The 18213-nt window shown below is 38.1% G+C and overlaps 1 protein-coding gene across 9 annotated transcripts in view; it reads left to right on the forward strand.

Annotated features, from left to right (window-relative positions):
- Window positions 1–18213, forward strand: part of FER (FER tyrosine kinase) — a 367832-nt gene that overhangs the window by 335829 nt on the left and 13790 nt on the right. For all 9 annotated transcript variants that reach the window (XM_032476468.1, XM_032476472.1, XM_032476473.1 and 6 more), the window contains one exon: window positions 7089–7243. In XM_032476468.1, coding sequence (XP_032332359.1) covers window positions 7089–7243 — 155 coding nt within the window. The remainder of the gene's footprint in view (window positions 1–7088; window positions 7244–18213) is intronic.

The raw sequence follows: 18213 nt of genomic DNA on the forward strand, positions 1-18213 counted from the left end.
TATACAGAAGAAACTTGTTTGTTTTTTAATCTATTTTTATTTATAGTGGCTAATATTTGAAAATCTCAAACTTCCAATTTATCCCCTCCCACCCCCTTTTCCCAGTAACCATAAGATTGTTTACTATGTCTGCGAGTCCTGTTTTTGTTTTTAGTTCATGGTGTCCTTTTTTTGTTGTTTTCACTGGAGAATTGCTTGTTTAGGTTGTATGCCCATTTTGGGATTGGGTTTTTTTTTTTTTTTTACGTTGTATGAGCTGTTTATATATTCTGGAAATTAAGCCTTTGTCAGTCGCATCATTTGCAAATATTTTCTCCCATTCTGTAAGTCGTCTTTTTGTTTTGCTTATGGTTTCCTTTGCTGTGCAAAAGCTTATAAATTTAACTAGTTCCCATTTGTTTATTATTTTTGCTCTTCTATTGCCTGGGTAGACTGCCCTAGGAGAACATTGCTAAGATTTATGTCAGAGAATGTTTTGCCTATGTTTTCTTCTAGGAGGTTTATCATGTCTTATATTTAAGTCTTTAAGCCATTTTGAGTTTGTGTACACTGTGAGGGAGTGTCCTAACTTCACTGATTTACATGCTGCTATCCAGTTTTCCCAACACTACCTGCAGAAAAGACTGTCTTTTCTCCATTGTATATTCTTGCCTCCTTTGTTGAATATTAATTGACCACAAGTCTGTGGGCTTATTTCTGGGCTCTCTCTTCTGTTCCATTGATCCATATGTCAATTTTGATGACTGTAGCACTGTAGTATTGTCTGAAGTTTGGGAAGGTTATTCCTCCAGCTTCGTTCCTTTTCTTCAATATTGCTTTGGCAATTCTGGGGCTTTTGTGATTACATATAAATTTTAGGATTATTTGTTCTGGTTCTGTGAAAATGTCCTGGGTAATTTGATAGGCATCACATTAAATCTGCAGATTGCCGTGGGTAGTATGGCCATTTTAACAATTAAGGTAAACTTCTAAAGGTCCAAGAGCTAGTAAGTGATGTAATGCTTCAGTATTGGTACTTTTAATCACTATATGATGCCCCTCAAATAACCTTGTACCTATCAAAAATAGGTATCTTGTACAGTAATAAGATTCTAAGTTCTGCTAAAGAGTAGAATTCTAATAAGGCAAATGCAGTCTGCTTCATTTATCTCCCACCCTCTGCATTGCTGGTTTTATACCATATATCAGTCAGAACGAGGAAACCACAGGGCCTAAAAGAGGTTTTCTCCTCCCAAATGCTGATTGTTGTTTGTGGCTCAGGACCCAGTGGGGAAAGAAGCAAATATTTCTCTAACTCCTTTCCTATGTGAGGGGTAATAAGTCCTGATTTTGTGGAATTACAGCTGCAAGTAGTAAGTGACATTTGGGGTAAAGCACCGGCAAAGGAGAACACTGGCGCAGCCTCCTGGTTGGTCCTGGTTTACCAGAGGATTTGCTTTGAGAGGAAACATCGCTGCAGAGCAAGATGCCCACTGTTGTACTTTCCAGACATCAAAGCAAATATGCTCATCTCCACTGTCTGCTGGTGTTAGATTTCCTGTAACTGCTCTCATTCCCATTTTATCCATAATTAGCCCATCTTATTATATACGACCTGTAAGACACCCCTTGGTATACACACTCAGAAGTTTGAACTTTGACTCTTCCAATAAGATTACCAGGCAGACCTGCGCGGAGCATTTCCACGTGCTGTGATGTCCTCTGCACGTGGTGAGATACGGCTATCTCCAACAACTCCTGTGACTACCACACCAGCCTGTTAGATTTCTCAGCTCTGAATTCCTAGGGGGCTTGCAGGCTCTAGCACACTGGCTCATATTGACTTGTTCTCTAGCTGTTTCACATGTGAAGAGGCAGGAAGCATAAATGCATCTCCTAGAGTATCTGACTTGGGACTGGGCAACCCTGAGCTTCATCAAGAAAAGAATGGAGAGAAGAGAGGGGCAGAGGTATGTGTCGGCCTTATCTCCCAAATTAGATTGTTGGCTGCTCAGCCCAGAGATCATACCTGTTTCTCCTATCTCCTTTAATACTTTTTAGAACATTAGGCAGTGAGTATGCAGTGCATACTTATTGCCAGGCAGACCTCAGGTTTTATTGTAATTCATAGTGTATGCCAAAAAGATACCATTTCCATGCAGTTGAACTTAATGCAACCCAAAGGAAGTAGAGTTTGCTGTAAACGTTATTTACACTGAATTGAAGGTATGTCTATATTAGTTTTAGACTGGCCCCGCATGGAACTGCAATCCTCATTTCAGAGGACTGACTCTAAGCTGGTGTTGCGGTGAAGAGAGTTATGACAGCAGGGGTACATGGAGTTGCGCATAGGTGGTATTCTGAGGAAGGTACTAACAAACGCTGAAATCCTGTGAGTGACTAAAACACTGCAATGATAAAAGCTCGTTCTAACTAAGAGTGACAGCATTTGGCCGCGAGGAGTCGTCACCGGTCCACTGACGAGGACTGGGAGGGGAGCCCCGCTTTGCCACTGTACCTCTGTCAGAAACCAGTTGACCACATGCCTGTAGTCTAATCGATTTCTGGACCCTCTGTTCTGTTCCATCGAGCTGTAATGTATTTTTTCCTTTACTGAACTGAATTGATAACAATAGCTTTATAGTCAGGTTTAAAATCAGGTTAGGTACATCCTTCAACTTCTTTCTTAAAATTATTTTGATTATTCTAGAACCTTTGCATTCCCAATCCATTTTAGAATCAGTTTGTCTAATTTTACAAAGATGTCTGCTAGAATAATGTTTGGGAGTAAATCTTTGGATTCGTTTGGGAAGAATGGCCATCTTAATCTTATCTTCTACTTCATGAACATGGACTTTCTTTCTATTTATTTATTATTTTTTCTCAGTCAAGTTTTGTAGGTTGAGGTATAAAGAACTTAATTGTCTTATTTTTAGGTATTTGTTTTATTGGCATTACTTTAAATGGAATTTATTTTCCAATTGTTCGCTGCTAGCATTCGAGAATATTTTTTAATATTAACCTTCTTCCTTGCAATGTTGCTCAGTTTATTTATTAGTTCTACTTGTTATGTGTAAATTCCTTGAGATTTTCTACGCAAAAAAAATCATATTCTCTGCAAATAGTGCAGACCACAACCTATCTCACTGTTCCAGACCTTTTATAGTAGTAGTGGTAATAGCTAGTCTAAGACTTACTTTGAGCCACATGTTGCGTGCTAGCACTTCACAAACATTAGCTAATTTAACCCCGCTAGGGTGTGTTTTTTATACAATTAAAATGAAGGTTAATAAGCCAAGGCCACACAAGTAAGTGGCAGAGCTAGGATTTGTTCTGCCCATCTGCGCTGTAAGTAGGACTTGGGGTTCCTGACCCAATATGATACAATTCCTTCCAACAGATCAAGATGAACCAGCATTTCACTATTGCTCACCTTGTCTAGCAACAAACCAGAGTCTCTCACTCTTGCCCTGGGCACTCACACCACATCTTAAGATTTGGAAGTGACTCAGATTTAATTTTAACCTTGGGCTTTTTCTCAGGTTCTTCACTGTGAAACGTGACCTAAATGAATAAAGCCAATCGTAGCAAATTAGTAAGGCAGGAAATGTCACATTCTTTTCTGAATGTCTTTAGGTTCTACCACCCAAGTTTCCTACTAAAATATAAAACTATGATTTCTCTGATCATCAAATCAGTTATGCATGTCAATTCCAAGGTTAATTTAACACCCTCAAAAAAATACCATCATCACCAGCCAACAGTTGATACAAGTCAGTTGCTAAAGGTACTTCCTAAGTTATAAGAACAATCATGTCAATTAGACTAACTTTTTACAGGTCTTGAGTCATTTTGATATGTAGGGGTGTATTCCAAAGGTAAGTACAGAAAACAGTCACAGCTGAAAGAGAAACAAGTAGTTGATTATTCCTCAGGAGAAAAGAATTACAAAGGAAAACACAGAATAGACAACCGGCCTTCAGCAGGGATCACTCCTAGCCTAAGATAGTACGTATGTATTCATTCAGTAAGCATTTACTGAGCACCTACTATGCGCCAGGTACTCTACCAAGCATTGGAAAAACAGCTCTGAAGAGCAGATGGATCCCATCACCTCTTACATTCTCAAGGGCTTCACACCTGCAGTTGTCACGTTTCCTTCCTGCATTAGGTTTACCCTCTGTACAGTATTATTACCGTCTGCACATATACATGGAACAAACCCCATTGGGGGAGGCAACTCCTTTGACCTGAAACTCCCTCAAGTGGCCTCCCCATTTCTCTCTACCCTTTTACACCAAGTTTACTCAAAAGAGTGTCTAAACTTACTCTCTCTACCTCTTTTTCTCATTCTCTTTGAACACACTCCAATCATTCTTTTACACCCACTGCTCCACTGAAATTGCTCTTGTCAGTCTTATTCAATTCCATGTTGCCAAATCCAGTGGCCAGTTCAGAGTCCTCATCATTCTTGTCTTCTCAGTAGTAGTTGACAGTTAATTTCTGTTCCTCATTGAAAAGCTTTCCTCATTTGGCCTCCAGGACATCAGCCTCCCTTGCTGCTCCTTCCCAGCCTTCTTTCTTCAGCCCTTCTCTAAATTATGCAGTGCTCTAGAACTCAGTTTGTGAATATCTCTTTTCCTGTCTATACTCACGCTTTAGTTGGAAGCATTCTCCAGTCCCAGAGCCTCAAATGCCATCTGAAAGCCGACAACTCTGAGACCTCTCTTCTGACCTTTAGACTAATGTACCCAGCTCCCTACCCAACATCTCTGCTTGGATATCCGATAGACATCTCAAACCCAGCATGTCCAAACCCAAACTCCCCACCCCCAGAACTGGATTACTTTTGACTGCATATAACACAACACACACACACATTAAAAATCCCAAGACACAGATGTAGGCAGACCAGAACATGCATGGCAGCCGTACTCATCAGGGACATGCTCCTTGTCTCCTGCTGTCTTTCAGTGTGCTCCCTCTTTTTGTCAGTGGGAGGGAGAAATGGAATGGTACTTCCTCTTTCTTTTAAAGAAACTTCCTAGACATTCTAGACAACTGTTCTGCTCACGTCCTATTGACTAGAACTTAGATTACGGCCTTATCTAGCTGCAGAGGAGGTTGGTACTGGATGAAAATATATTTAGCTAACATGAGGATTTTTTTTTAACTGATAAAGAGGAGGAAATGGACATTAGGAGCCAACTGGCTGTCTGGTCCTCCCCCAGTTTCCCATTTCAGTGTCAGCTCCATTCTTCCAATGGCTTAGGTCAACGTATCTTGAGTAATCTGCGACACTTCTTCTCTCCTATTCTGTATCCAATCCACCAGCAAATCCTGTTAATTGTATATCCTTTCAAAATATATTCTAAATCTGATACCTTCTGACCAACTCCACCACTTTCATTTTAACATAGACTATCATCACCTCTCCTCGACTTCTGAAACAGGCTCCTTACTGGTCTCTCTAGCTCTGCCAGTCCATTTTCCACTTCAAAACATAAGTCATATCATGTCATTCCTGTGTGCAGAACTCTCTGGGTACCTCCCAGCTCATGCTGAATAAAATCCAAGGAGCTTACCACTGAAAGGCCATACATCATGTGGTCCTGGACAACTCTGATTAAGTCCCCCGTTCTCTGCCTTACACATTTCACTCCAGCTCTACTGGCTCCCTTGATGTTCCTTGAATATATCAAGCATGAACCAATTTTAGGGCCTGTGTATCTACTATTCCTTCTACCTTGAACCTTGAACACTTCTCCTAGGTGCCCCCATGGCTTGCTCCATAACTGCCTTCAGGTCTTTGATCAAATATCCATTATCAAAGAGACCTTCCCTAATAACCTGTCTAAATAGGATTCCCTCTTAGAAATCTTTTTCCCTTTATGCAGCTCTTTTTCATAACACTTGCCATTTGACCTGTTATCTGACTTTCTGCACACGTGTGTGTATGTGCATGTACTTTATATATATCTAGATATAAACATGTATAGGTACATACATGAATTTGATTATTGAATGTCTTCCCCACTAGAATTAGGGTAGGGACTTGGTCTGTTTTGTTTACTGCTGCCTTTCCTTTTAGTTAAGGGTGGTCAAGACAGAGCTCTCTGAGGAGAGAAATGGAATGGTACTTCCCTTTTCTTTTAAAGAAACTTCCTAGAAATTCTAGACAACTCTTCTGCTTGTATCTCCTTGGCCAGAACTTAGATGATGGCCATAGCAAGCTGCAGGGGAGGCTGGGAAGTACAGCGGTTTGAGCTAAGAAGGAATGAAGAGGACCCAGCTTTGCAGAAGTGTAGGGAGAACACCTAGGCGAAGGGGACAGCTGAGTGCTCAGCCCTCCACTGGAAATAAGCTTGCCCTGTTTGGGAGATTTGTCCTGTGTGTCTGGGAACAAAAGGGAGCTGAGTATGGCTGGGATATAGCAAATTATGGAGAGAGTGGAACAAGCTGAGGTGGGCAGAGGCAGGGCCAGAGCATCACGTAGAGTGTTTTGTATCCCAGACGTACAAAAAAAGAAAACAGCAGCCAGCCTCTCCAAACCTCAGCCATCCTACACTGCCAAAGACTACTTCATAGCTACGAGCCACATACAGCTATTTAAATTTAATTAACCAAAAAGAAAGTTTAAAAGTTCAGTTTCTCCATCCCACTAGCCACAGCGCAAGTGTTCAATCAGCACACATGGCTAACAGCCACCTATCCAACAGCACAGGCAGAAAACATCCCCTCATTACAGTCCCCTGGTAGGCGGTGCTGCTCTGGGAAAGCCAGTCAGAGAGGAAATGGTGCCACGTTTGCTTAGCCTCTCCTCTGTGGTTTTTCTCTCTTAACCCTGGAATCGGTGTTTTTCTATTTAAATGTAAGTAATACATGTGGTGCCCAGAAAATTTGCATGTGGCCTGTTCCATATACAAATGTTCTCATGAATGATTTTTACCTATGTCATAAAAGATGGGACAGACTGGTAAATCACAAGCGTTCTTAACCTCATTATGAATACACTTCAAATGTAAAAATGCAAAGTGTGGAAGTCATGAATGTGAAAGCGGCTTTCAATTTGTTTTAATAGGTGTTTTCTATGTCTTATTGTAACCTAGGGATCTTGCTGCGAGAAACTGCCTGGTAGGGGAAAATAATGTTCTGAAAATCAGTGACTTTGGAATGTCTCGTCAAGAGGATGGTGGAGTGTATTCATCTTCTGGCTTAAAGCAGATTCCCATTAAATGGACAGCACCAGAAGCTCTTAATTATGGTAAGAATAGACTTTTTCTTTTTGGCCGGTAAATATGTTCTCCATTAGCACAAAACCTTCATTCACAAGTTCTTTCAGGAGTAGAGCAGACCCCCAACTTAGAATGATCCCAGGAGCAACAGAAAAGATGTCTAAGTATTCACTTTGCACTTAAATATGAGCGGAAATGTTATGAATTAAGGTTAATTCACTGACCATATTCAGATTTTTATATGTAAGACTGCTAGATATAAAAGATGGAAATACTTATAAGCATTGGTAAGTATGACTGTGCATCTGAAAGTTTTTCTTATCCAAAAAAAAAAATTATTTCTATTTTAATAGTCAAACTATACACAGAGTTAAAAAAAAAAAAGTATTGCTGGGGCTCTGGACCATTTCTTTTGAATGTCTTGTAAATTGGTCCAATAATCTCATCTAATGTTAGGTTCTTAAAATATTAAGTCTATCAATTCGGTAGTTTCTTATTCTGAAAATTGACATGGTTTCTTAGCATCTCGGCCTCTGGAACTTGTATAAATCCTATGGGAAGAGAGAGATTGGAGTTACATTTTAAAACAGCAGGGATTTTTTTTTCACTTGCATTTTTATGTGTCATTGTAATTGGAAATAAATACAACTTGCATTATCTGTGGTTGGGATGAAATGGGCTGTAACAAGATGGGTAACAGCTCAAGAATTTTGTTTTAAAAAATTGTGAAATAAAAAATTACATTTTCATTAAGGGAAGCAGCACATGAGCCATGGAGGATGGGTGTAGTATGTTTTGAAAAAAGATACTGTAAAATGATTCTTTGTTGATTTGAAGTCAGAAATTACTTTACTGTGAAAAATTAATAAGGTGTATACAAAGGCCTTAGCTTAATGCCTAAAGACAGGTAATTTTAAAAAAGATTTGAGGTGAAATTCACATAACATAAACAACCATTTTAAAGTGAAAAATTCTGCGGCATTTGGTACAGTACACAATGCTGTGCAACCACTCACTGCCTTGATCTAGGTCCGGAACATTTTTATCACTCTAAAATAAAACCTTATATCCATATTAAGCAGTTACTCTTCATCCCTCCCTCCCCTCAGCCACTGGCAACCGCATAACTGCTTTTTCTTACTATGTATTTATCTATTCTGCATTTTTCATATCAGTGGAATTATAATACATGACCTTTTTTATATGTGGCTTTTTAGCATAATGTTTTCAAGGTTCATCCATGTTGTAGCATGTATCATTAATTTATTCCTTTTTGTGGCTGAATATTCCATAGTGTTCACTACAATTTGTTTATCCATTGATGTATACTTGAGCAGTTTTTACCTTGTGGCAATTGTGAATAATGCAGCTGTGAACATCTGTATACTAGAATCTGTTTCAGTACCTATTTTCAAGTATTCTGAGTATGCACTAGGAGTCATGGGGTGATTCTATGCTTAACTTTTTGGGGAACAACTAAATGTTTCCAGATTAAGTTTTGGAGTATAATTGGTTTGGAAGTGACTTTGGGTGGATCCAAGACACCAGAATCTGCTTTGTAGCCTATCAGCGACCCCGTGGAATAGATAAATGTAGGTAGTTGTCATTGTGAGAAATTGGCTAAGCTGTTCTAGTTCCCAACAATGATTTTTAGCTTAATACTCCATAGATACTAATCCTCACCCTTAGTTTGTCTTCCCATGTGCTGGCAAGAGAAGCTTTTTGTAAGTTTTCTAGTGATCAGGAACTAAAATCACTATTCCTGAAAATCTAGAGAAAACGGCAGCCCTGCGATTTTCCATAGTTAAGCTCTGTTCCTAAGGAGCAGAATCACAGGATAAGAGAAAGGATTATAGAACGTTTGTATTTACGCAGAGGTTTTCTTTAGATGACAAAACATTGTAAAGCACCTTCTTGTTGATCCTTACAGCATCCCTGCAAACTTGGGAGCCCTAAAGCCTTACCAATCAAATCCAGCTCTCTAGAATTTGTCCTTAACCCTGTTTGCCAGATTTTCTACATTATATTGCCTTTAAAAGTCCTCTTGCTGTTAAACAGTTATGCCAAGCAAAATTCTGCTTCTCAGTCACTGTATTTTAATTGTATTTTAGCTGAATTTCAAGCTGACTAAAGTATTTACAAATCAAAATTCTAATTCCAAGTATCTCTAAGAGCCAGACCTACATGTCATGTAATAAAGACAAGCATGAAGATCTTTGACTGGCAGTGAGGGACCTCTTTTAGCAGTCTTTAATATTAACTTTATAAAATGCAGACCAGCTTAGATGAGACAGAGATTTTAATAGTACATGAGAAAGAAGTTGGGAGTATTTATTACCCAATCCTTAGGGTCTGCAAGTCTCATGGCAACCCTGAGAAATTTTTTGTTTTCACAGACTAAAATTACTAAAGATTGGCTCTTAAATCCTAGCATTCTTTTAAAATAAGAGAAAATACAAATATTTTATGAAAGTCTTATTTCTTGTTATACTACTTGTACGTGTCATACAAATAACATTTTATGATTGGTGGTAAATGTTGCCTCATTTCCAAGGGCCATTTATTCCCCACTGATTGTTTTCTGATCACTTTTGCCCTCAGGAACGTGTGAAATGCTGCCCAGGCTTCCCTCAGTGTGGGGTCAGGGCAGACAGAAAAAGCCTTAGACACACAGAAGTGAACTTATTTTCACCATTATTTTATCGTTAATGTTATTTAATTTTTAAAAGAGTTACCAAATTAAGTAACATTAATTTTTTTCTTAGTCAAGCAGTAGTAAAGGGCCTACAATGAAATGTAAGCCCCTCCCCCATCCCTGCCTCTAGCCATGTAATTCCCCTGCCTGAAGGCAAAAACTCTTACTCTATTCTTCTCGCCTTCTATTTGTCTATCTCCCTCCCTCTTTTTAAACACACAATGGTGGCGTACTTCAGTCTCCTCAGCATAAATACTGCCTCCATTCTCAGTCCAACTGTCTGCAAAGGTACTGTGTTAGGAAGGGGCAAATAAAAAAAATCTATTTAACAATCATTAGAAGTTCATTTTGTCACCTGGGAATTTGGGACTGATACAAGCTCTAATGAGAGGGAGGTAGGGTTTATAATGAAAAGAGTCCTGGGTCACCCATCAGGACCAGGTTTCCCAACCAGTTATCTCAGCAGTTACGTGACCTTCGCAAGCTGTCTATTTCTCTACACCTATGTTTTTTTCATTTGCAAATAAGAATGATACCTTCCCTTGCAAAGGGTATTGTGAGGAGCAAGTGAGAGACAGAAAAGTAGCTATGACTATAAATTACTTTTAGCCCTTTAAAACTATCCAGCAAGATTCCAGTTTAAGATGGTAACATAGGTGGATCCTGAACTCACCTCCTCCCACAGACACACTAAATCTACAGCTGCACTTGGAGTAGTTGCCCCTAAAAAAAAAAAACAAACCCTAAAAACTAGCTGAACAACTTGTACACATTGGGCAAAGCATTCGGCAAACGAGGAAAAAAAGCCACATTGAAGCAGGTAGGAGGCTGAGATACAATATTGCCATAAATCCCACCCCTGGTTAAGGGAGCCTGCAATCAGGAGGAAACTCAAAACCAAGAACTTCTCCCATGGGAGTACGGGGGTTTCAACCCCATATCAGACATCCCAGCTTTTAAGATCTGCACCTGAGAGATGAGCCCCAAAACATTTAGCTTTGAAAATAACCTGGGCCAACTGCATGTAAATCAATGAAGTTAGAACCCTTCCTCAAACCATATGCAAAAATAAACTCAAAATGGCTTAAAGACTTAAGCAGAAGACAAGACACCATAAATCTCCTACGAGAGAACACAGGCAAAACATTCTCTGACATAATTCATAGCAATGTTTTCCTAGGTCAGTCTACCAAGGCAATAGAATTAAGAGAAAAAATAAAATGAGACTTAAACTTACAAGCTTTTGCACAGCAAAGGAAACCATAAAACAAAAAGACAACCTATGGACTGGGAGAAAATATTTGCAAACAACTCATACAACTCAGTAACAACAACAACAACAACAACAACAAACAACCCAATCAAAAAAAGGGCAAAATACCTACACAGACATTTCTCTAATGAAGACATACAAATGACAAATAAGCACAAGAGAAGATGCTCAATGTCGCCAATTATCAGAGAAATGTAAGTCAAAACTACAGGGAGGTATCACCTCACACTGGTCAGGATGGCCATCATTAAAAAGTCTACAAATAAAAATCTTTTAATCTGTAAAGTATTAATCTGTGAAGTATATGAGGTCTGAAAATTAAGGTAGTATAATATAAGCATTTTTTTAAAAAAATCCAAAAAGTGGATATATTTCTCTTTATAAGAAGTCTTGATTTGTCGTTTCAGATTTATGTTAATTTAAAAGGCTATGTGTTACCATAAACAGATTTTCTTTCCTAAGAACATATGAATCATGTTTTAGATTTTTTTAAAAAGTCTACAAATAAATGCTGGAGAATGTATGTAGAAAAGGAAAACCTACACCGTTGGTGGGAGTGTAATTTGGTGCAGCCACTATGAAAAACAGTATGGAGATTTCTTAAAAACTGAGAAGAGTTACCATATAATCCAGCAATCCCCCTTCTGGGCATATATCTATAGAGAACTCCAACTCGAGAAGATACCTGCACCCCAGCGTTCATAGCAAGCAGCACTGTACACAACAGCCAACTCATGGAAACAACCTAAATATCCATCAACAGACAACTGGATAAAAAGTTGTTTTGTATGTATACATACAGACACACACGCACGCACATATCATACACAATAGAATACTACTCAGCCATAAAAAGAATGAAATACCATTTCAGCAACAGTGATAGACCTAGAGACTATCATACTAAGTGAAGTAACTCAGATAAAGACAAGTACATGGTATCACTTATATGGGGAATCTAAAAAAATGATACAAATGAACTTACTTAAAAAACAGAAACAGACTCACATAAAAAACAAATGTAAGGTTACCAAAAGGAAAAGGGGCTGGAGAGATAAATTAGGAAGTTGGGATTTGCATACACGAACAATTGTATACAAAACAGATGAACAACAAGATCCTACTGTACAGCCCATGGAACTATATTCAGTATCTTGTGATAAACTGTAATGAAAAAGAATATATATGTATAACTGAATCACTATGCTGTACACCAGAAACTAACACAACACTGTAAATCAACTATACTTCAATTAAAAACGAAAAAGAAAAAGACAGACCTAGGCTTGTATTGCATTTATGAGACCCACAAGGCTATGGGGAGCTGAGAATTGAGTCTTAAAGGGCTCGCCTGCCCCAGGGCCCAGCACAGGAGCAGCCAAATGAGAGGTTCCTAGACTTTATGTGAAAGAGGCTCATTTGCTAATCTAAAAGCATCAGACTGAGCACAGGCATCTAATTTAACACATCTAGGAACCTGGTAGGGTATTTCCAGGGACGGACGCCAGCGGGCACCATCTTCACACTTCCCCTCTGCTATGCTCCAGAGTGCCAGTATCTCCCAGAGTGCCAGTATCTCCCAGAGAGGAGCTTTTATGCATGTGTGGTGCCCTGGTGTTTGTGGCTGCCACCCAGGAGATGGCCTCTGATCACCAGGCTCTGGAGACCAGGGATCTCTCTCCCTGGGTCCCACAGGACTATAACAATCTTAGAGATTGTTCTTCTGGCAGACTACCACTCCCAAGGCACTGCACTGACAGCAGACTGACACCCACCCCTAGTCTTTCTGAGAAACACTATTTGCTGGTCCAGGAGCTTGGGCTGGCACACTTCTAGGGGCCTAGAGAATTGCTCTCAGGGAATAAGGCCAGTGGATGCAATCTTTGTGCTCTCCCTCTGCCTCAGACAAGCTCACTGCTAACTCCAAGAAAGTAGCTTATACTCTCGTCCAGGGCCTCAGTTTTTTTTAAGCTGCTGTCAGGGGACACCTCTACATTGCCTGGCTCTGGCTGCCAGCAGTGTTTACACTCCTGGGTCCCACAGGACTGAGAAAGAGTTCTTGAACAGCTGCCCCGTCAGGCACACCAAGAGCCAAGACTGGGAGCACAGTGTTTCTATGCGAGGCCTATACCCTCGTCCTGGAGCTTCAGCTGAGGGCAGGCTCCACGCCTGTCACACATCTGGAAGTGCTCTGAGGGAATGCAGGCCAGAGCCCATTTTGTAATGTCCCGCTCTGTGTTACTAAAGCTTGCCAGCATCTCCCAGAAAAGGAGCTTATACACTTGTTTGGAGTCCCTGTGTTTGTGCCTGTCATCCGGGGGACACTCCAGATCACGTGGCTGATGGCCAGCAGGGCTTACACTTGCAGTTGCACAGGCCGGGATGGTTTTACATGCTTTAAAGTTGCCGTCTGAGGGTCTGGCTTCCAATCAGAGTGAATCTAGATGCTAAGACACTCCCCTCCTGGACACTGACAGGTCTTGTAATCCTCAACTACTAGGAGCTACCAAAAAAAAAAAAAAGGCTGCCTAGACAATCACAAGGGCTTGAGAGACAAGCAGGTTAGGCCAGGGTTGGATGATAAGTTTCATCTTCATCTACCTGATTCAAAGTAAAGGTGGTAAAGAATGGATGAACAGGATGAGAATTTCAACAAAGAGAAAATATAAGAAAGTACCAAAAAGGCGGAACAGAACTGAAGAATACAATATACTAGAAGGTTTCAAAATCATATTGGATGGAGCTGAATCAGTGAGCTCAAAGACAGGGCAGTGGAACTCCCCCAGTCTGAGCAGTGAAAAGAAAAAAGAATAAAAACACGTAAAGATAGCTTAAGGGAGTTATGAGACCAACATCTAGCAGACTAACATTTGCATTATAGGAGTCTCAGATGGAGAAGATAGAGGGAAAGGGGCAGAAAACTAATTTGAAGATATAATGGATGAATCTTCGCTACCTGGGAAAGGAAACAGACATCCAGATCCAGGAAACCCATAGAGTTCCAAATAAGATGACCCTAAAGAGACCCACACCAAGACACATTTTAATTAAAAAGTCAAAAGTTAGAGAATCTTAAAAGCAGCATGAGAAAAATAGCTTGTAATAACAAGGTATCCCCTACACAACTATCAGCAGGTTTTTCAACAGAAACTGTATGCAAGAAGGGAGTGGCAGGATTTATTCACAGTGCTGGAAGAAAAACATTTCCAACGAAGAATATGCTACTTGGCAAAGTTATCGTTCAAAATTCAAGAAGAGATAGAGTTTTCCAGAGAAGCAAAACCTAACGGAGTTCATCACCTCTAAATTGACCTTACAAGGAGTGTTAAAGGGACTTCTCGAAGCTGAAAAGTTGCTAAGTAGTAACAAAATATATTTCAGTATAAATTTCACTGGTAAAGGTAAATGTATAGTAAAGGTAGTGAGTTAATCACTTATAAAGTTAGTATGAAGGTTAAAGACCAAAGAAATTAAAAATAACTAACTATAACTACAAAAATTAGTTAAGGGATATACAAGATTAAAAGATGCAAAATTTGACATCAAAAGCATAAAACATTGCAGGGGTGAATGAAAATGAGGAACTTTATAATGTGTTCGAACTTATGTTTTAATCAACTTTAAAGAGACTATTAAAAATGTATGTTGTTATATGTAAGACTCATGGTTACAACAAAGTCAAAACCTATAGTTGATACACAAAAGATAATGAGAAAAATCTAAGCATACCACTGAAAAAATCAAACCACAAAGGAGGAAAGCAAAAGGAACAAAGAAGAACAAAACAGCGAAAAAGAAATTTAAATGGCAGTAAGTACATATATATATATATATATATATATATATATATATATATATATATCAATAATTACTTCAAATGTAAATGGACTAAATTTGCCAATGAAAAGACAGTGTTGCTGACAGAATTAAAAACAAAATCCATTTATATGCTGCCTTCAAGAGACTCACCTCAGATGTAAGGACACACAAAGACTAAAAGTTAGGAGATTCAGAAAGATACTCCATGCAAATGGAAACCTAAAGAAGCTATCAACAAAATTTTGTTTATATCAAACAAAATAGACTTTAAAACAAAGACTCTAATCAAGAAGGGCATTATATAAAGGTAAAAGGGTCGATCCAACAAGAGGATAGAAAATTTGTAAATATTTATGCACTTAATGTAGGAACACTTACATATATAAAGCAAATTTTGACAGACCTTAAAGGAGAAAATAAACAGCAATACAATAATAGTAGAGAACTTCAATACCCTACTCACATCCATGTATATTGTAAAAAAATCAATACGGAAGTGTTAGCGTTAAGTGATACTTCAGATCAGATGATGGACTTAACAGCTATATATATATTCACACACACATATATAATTCCATCCAAAAGAAGAATACACATTTTTCTCTAGTGCACATGGAATATTCCCCAAGATAGATTATATATTAGGCCACAAAGCAAGTTTTAATAAATTTAAGAAGACTGAAATCATATCAAGCATATTTTCTGACTACAATGGTATGAAACTGAGAATCATTTACAAGAAGAAAACTAGGAAATTCACAAATATGTAGAGATTAAACATACTGCGGAACCACCAGTGGGTCAAAAAAGAAATCAAAAGAAAAATTAAAATTACCTTGAGACAAATTAAAATGGAAATAGTACATACCAAAAGTTATAGAATGCAGTAAAAGCAGTTTTGAGGGAAGTTCATAGCAATGCCTGCCTGCCTCAAGAAACCACGAAAATCTCAAACAATCTAACATCATACCTCAAGGAACTAGAAAAAAGAAAAAAAACACAACCCAAATTAGTAGAAGGATCAGGGCAGAAATAAATGAAATAGAGACTAAAAAGACCACAGAAAACATCCATGAAACTAACAGCTGTTTCTTTGAAACGAACTGACAAAATTTTAGCTAGACTCATTAAGAAAAAAGTGAGGGAACCCAAATTAACACAAGTATAAATGAAAAAAAGAGACATTACAACTTGTAACAGATATATAAAGGATAGTTAAGAGGCTATTATAAATAACTATATTCCAACAAACTTGGACAACCTAAAAGAAATGAAAAAAATCTTAGAAACATACAACCTTTCAAGACTGAATCAACCTTTCAACAAACAAAAGCTTAGGACCAAATGCCTCACTGGTGAATTTTACCATGCATTTAAAGAGGATTAATACCAATTGTCCTCAGACACTTCCAAGACATAGAAGAGAATATACTTCCAAACTCATTTATGAGCCCAACATTACTCTGATACCATAACCAGACAAGAACATCACAAGGTAAGAAAATTACAGGCCATTGTTTTTGATGAAATAGAAGCAAAATTCTCCAACAAAACATTAGCAAACTGAATTCAGCAATACATTAAAAGAACCATACATCATGATGAAGTGGGATTTATTCTAGGCATGCAAGTATGGTTCAGCATCTGCAAATTAATCAACATGACACATCACATTAACCAAATAAAGGCTAAAAATCATGTCATCTCAGTAGATACAGAAAAAACATCTGACAAAATTCAACATCCATTTATGATAAAAACTCTCAAAGTGGATATAGAGGAAATGTATCTAAACATAATAAATGCAATATATGACAATCTCACTGCTAATATCAGACTTCATGGTGATAAGCTGAAAGCTTTTCTTCTAAGAACAGGAACAGAACAAAGATGCTCACTGTCACCACTTTTAGTCAACATAGTATTGGCAGTTTAGCCAGAACCATTAGGCAAGATAAACAAATAAAAGGAATCCCATTTGAACCCTCCTACACTGTTCATGGGAATGTAGCTTGGTACAACCACTATGGAAAACAGTATGGAGATTCCTCAAAAGACTAAAAATAGACTTTTTGTATGATCCAACAATACCACTCCTGGGCATATATCCAGAGGGAACCTTAATTCAAAAACATACGTGCACCCCAGTGTTCATAGCAGCACTATTTACAATAGCCAAGACATGGAAACAACCTAAATGTCCATCAACAGATGGCGGGATAAGGAAGCTGTGGCATACTTATACAATGGAATACTATTCAGCCATAAAAAATGATAGAACAATGCCATTTGTAGCAACATGGATAGACCTGGAGATTGCCATTTTAAGTGAAGTAAGCAGAAAGAGAAAGAAAAATACCATGTGAAATCACTTATATATGGAATCTAAAAAAATTAAATAAAAAAGACAAACCAACTTATTTACAAAACAGAAACAGACTCACACATAAAGAAAACAAACTTACAGTTACCAGGGCAAGGGGGAGGGGATGGGAAGGGATAAATTGGGAATTCAAGATTTACGGATACTACTATATATAAAATAAAGAAGTTTATACTGTACAACACAGGCAACTATATTCAATATCTTATAGTAACTTATGGTGAAAAAGATTATGAAAACAAATATATATTCACATATGACTAAAGCATTATGCTGTACACCAGAAACTGACACAACATTGTAAACTGAGTATACTTCAATTAAAATATATATATAATAAAATAAGTATTCTCTCAGTTAAAAAAAAGGAATCCCATTTGGAAATGGACAAGTAAAACTGTCACTATTTACAAATGACATGATATTATATATAGAAAACCCTAAAGTTGCCACCAAAAAAACCCCAAAAAACAAAAAACAAAACTGTTAGAACTAATCAATGAATACAGGATACAAAATCAATATACAAAAATCTGTTGTGTTTCTATACACTAACAACAAACTATCAGAAAGAGAAGTTAAGAAAACAATTCCATTTACAGTTGCATCAAACAGAACAAAATACCTAGGAATAAACTTCACCAAGAGGTGAAAAATCTGTACACTGAAAACTGTCAGATGCAACCAAAGAAATTAATGAAGACACAAATAAATGGAAAGATATTCCATGCTTTTGGATTGGAAGAATTGATATTGTTAAAATGTTCATACTACCCAAAGCAATCTAGAGATTCAGCGCAATCTCTATCAAAATTCCAATGGCATTTTT

The sequence above is a fragment of the Camelus ferus genome, chromosome 3 (assembly GCF_009834535.1).
Source record: "Camelus ferus isolate YT-003-E chromosome 3, BCGSAC_Cfer_1.0, whole genome shotgun sequence".
Classification (NCBI taxonomy): domain Eukaryota; kingdom Metazoa; phylum Chordata; class Mammalia; order Artiodactyla; family Camelidae; genus Camelus; species Camelus ferus.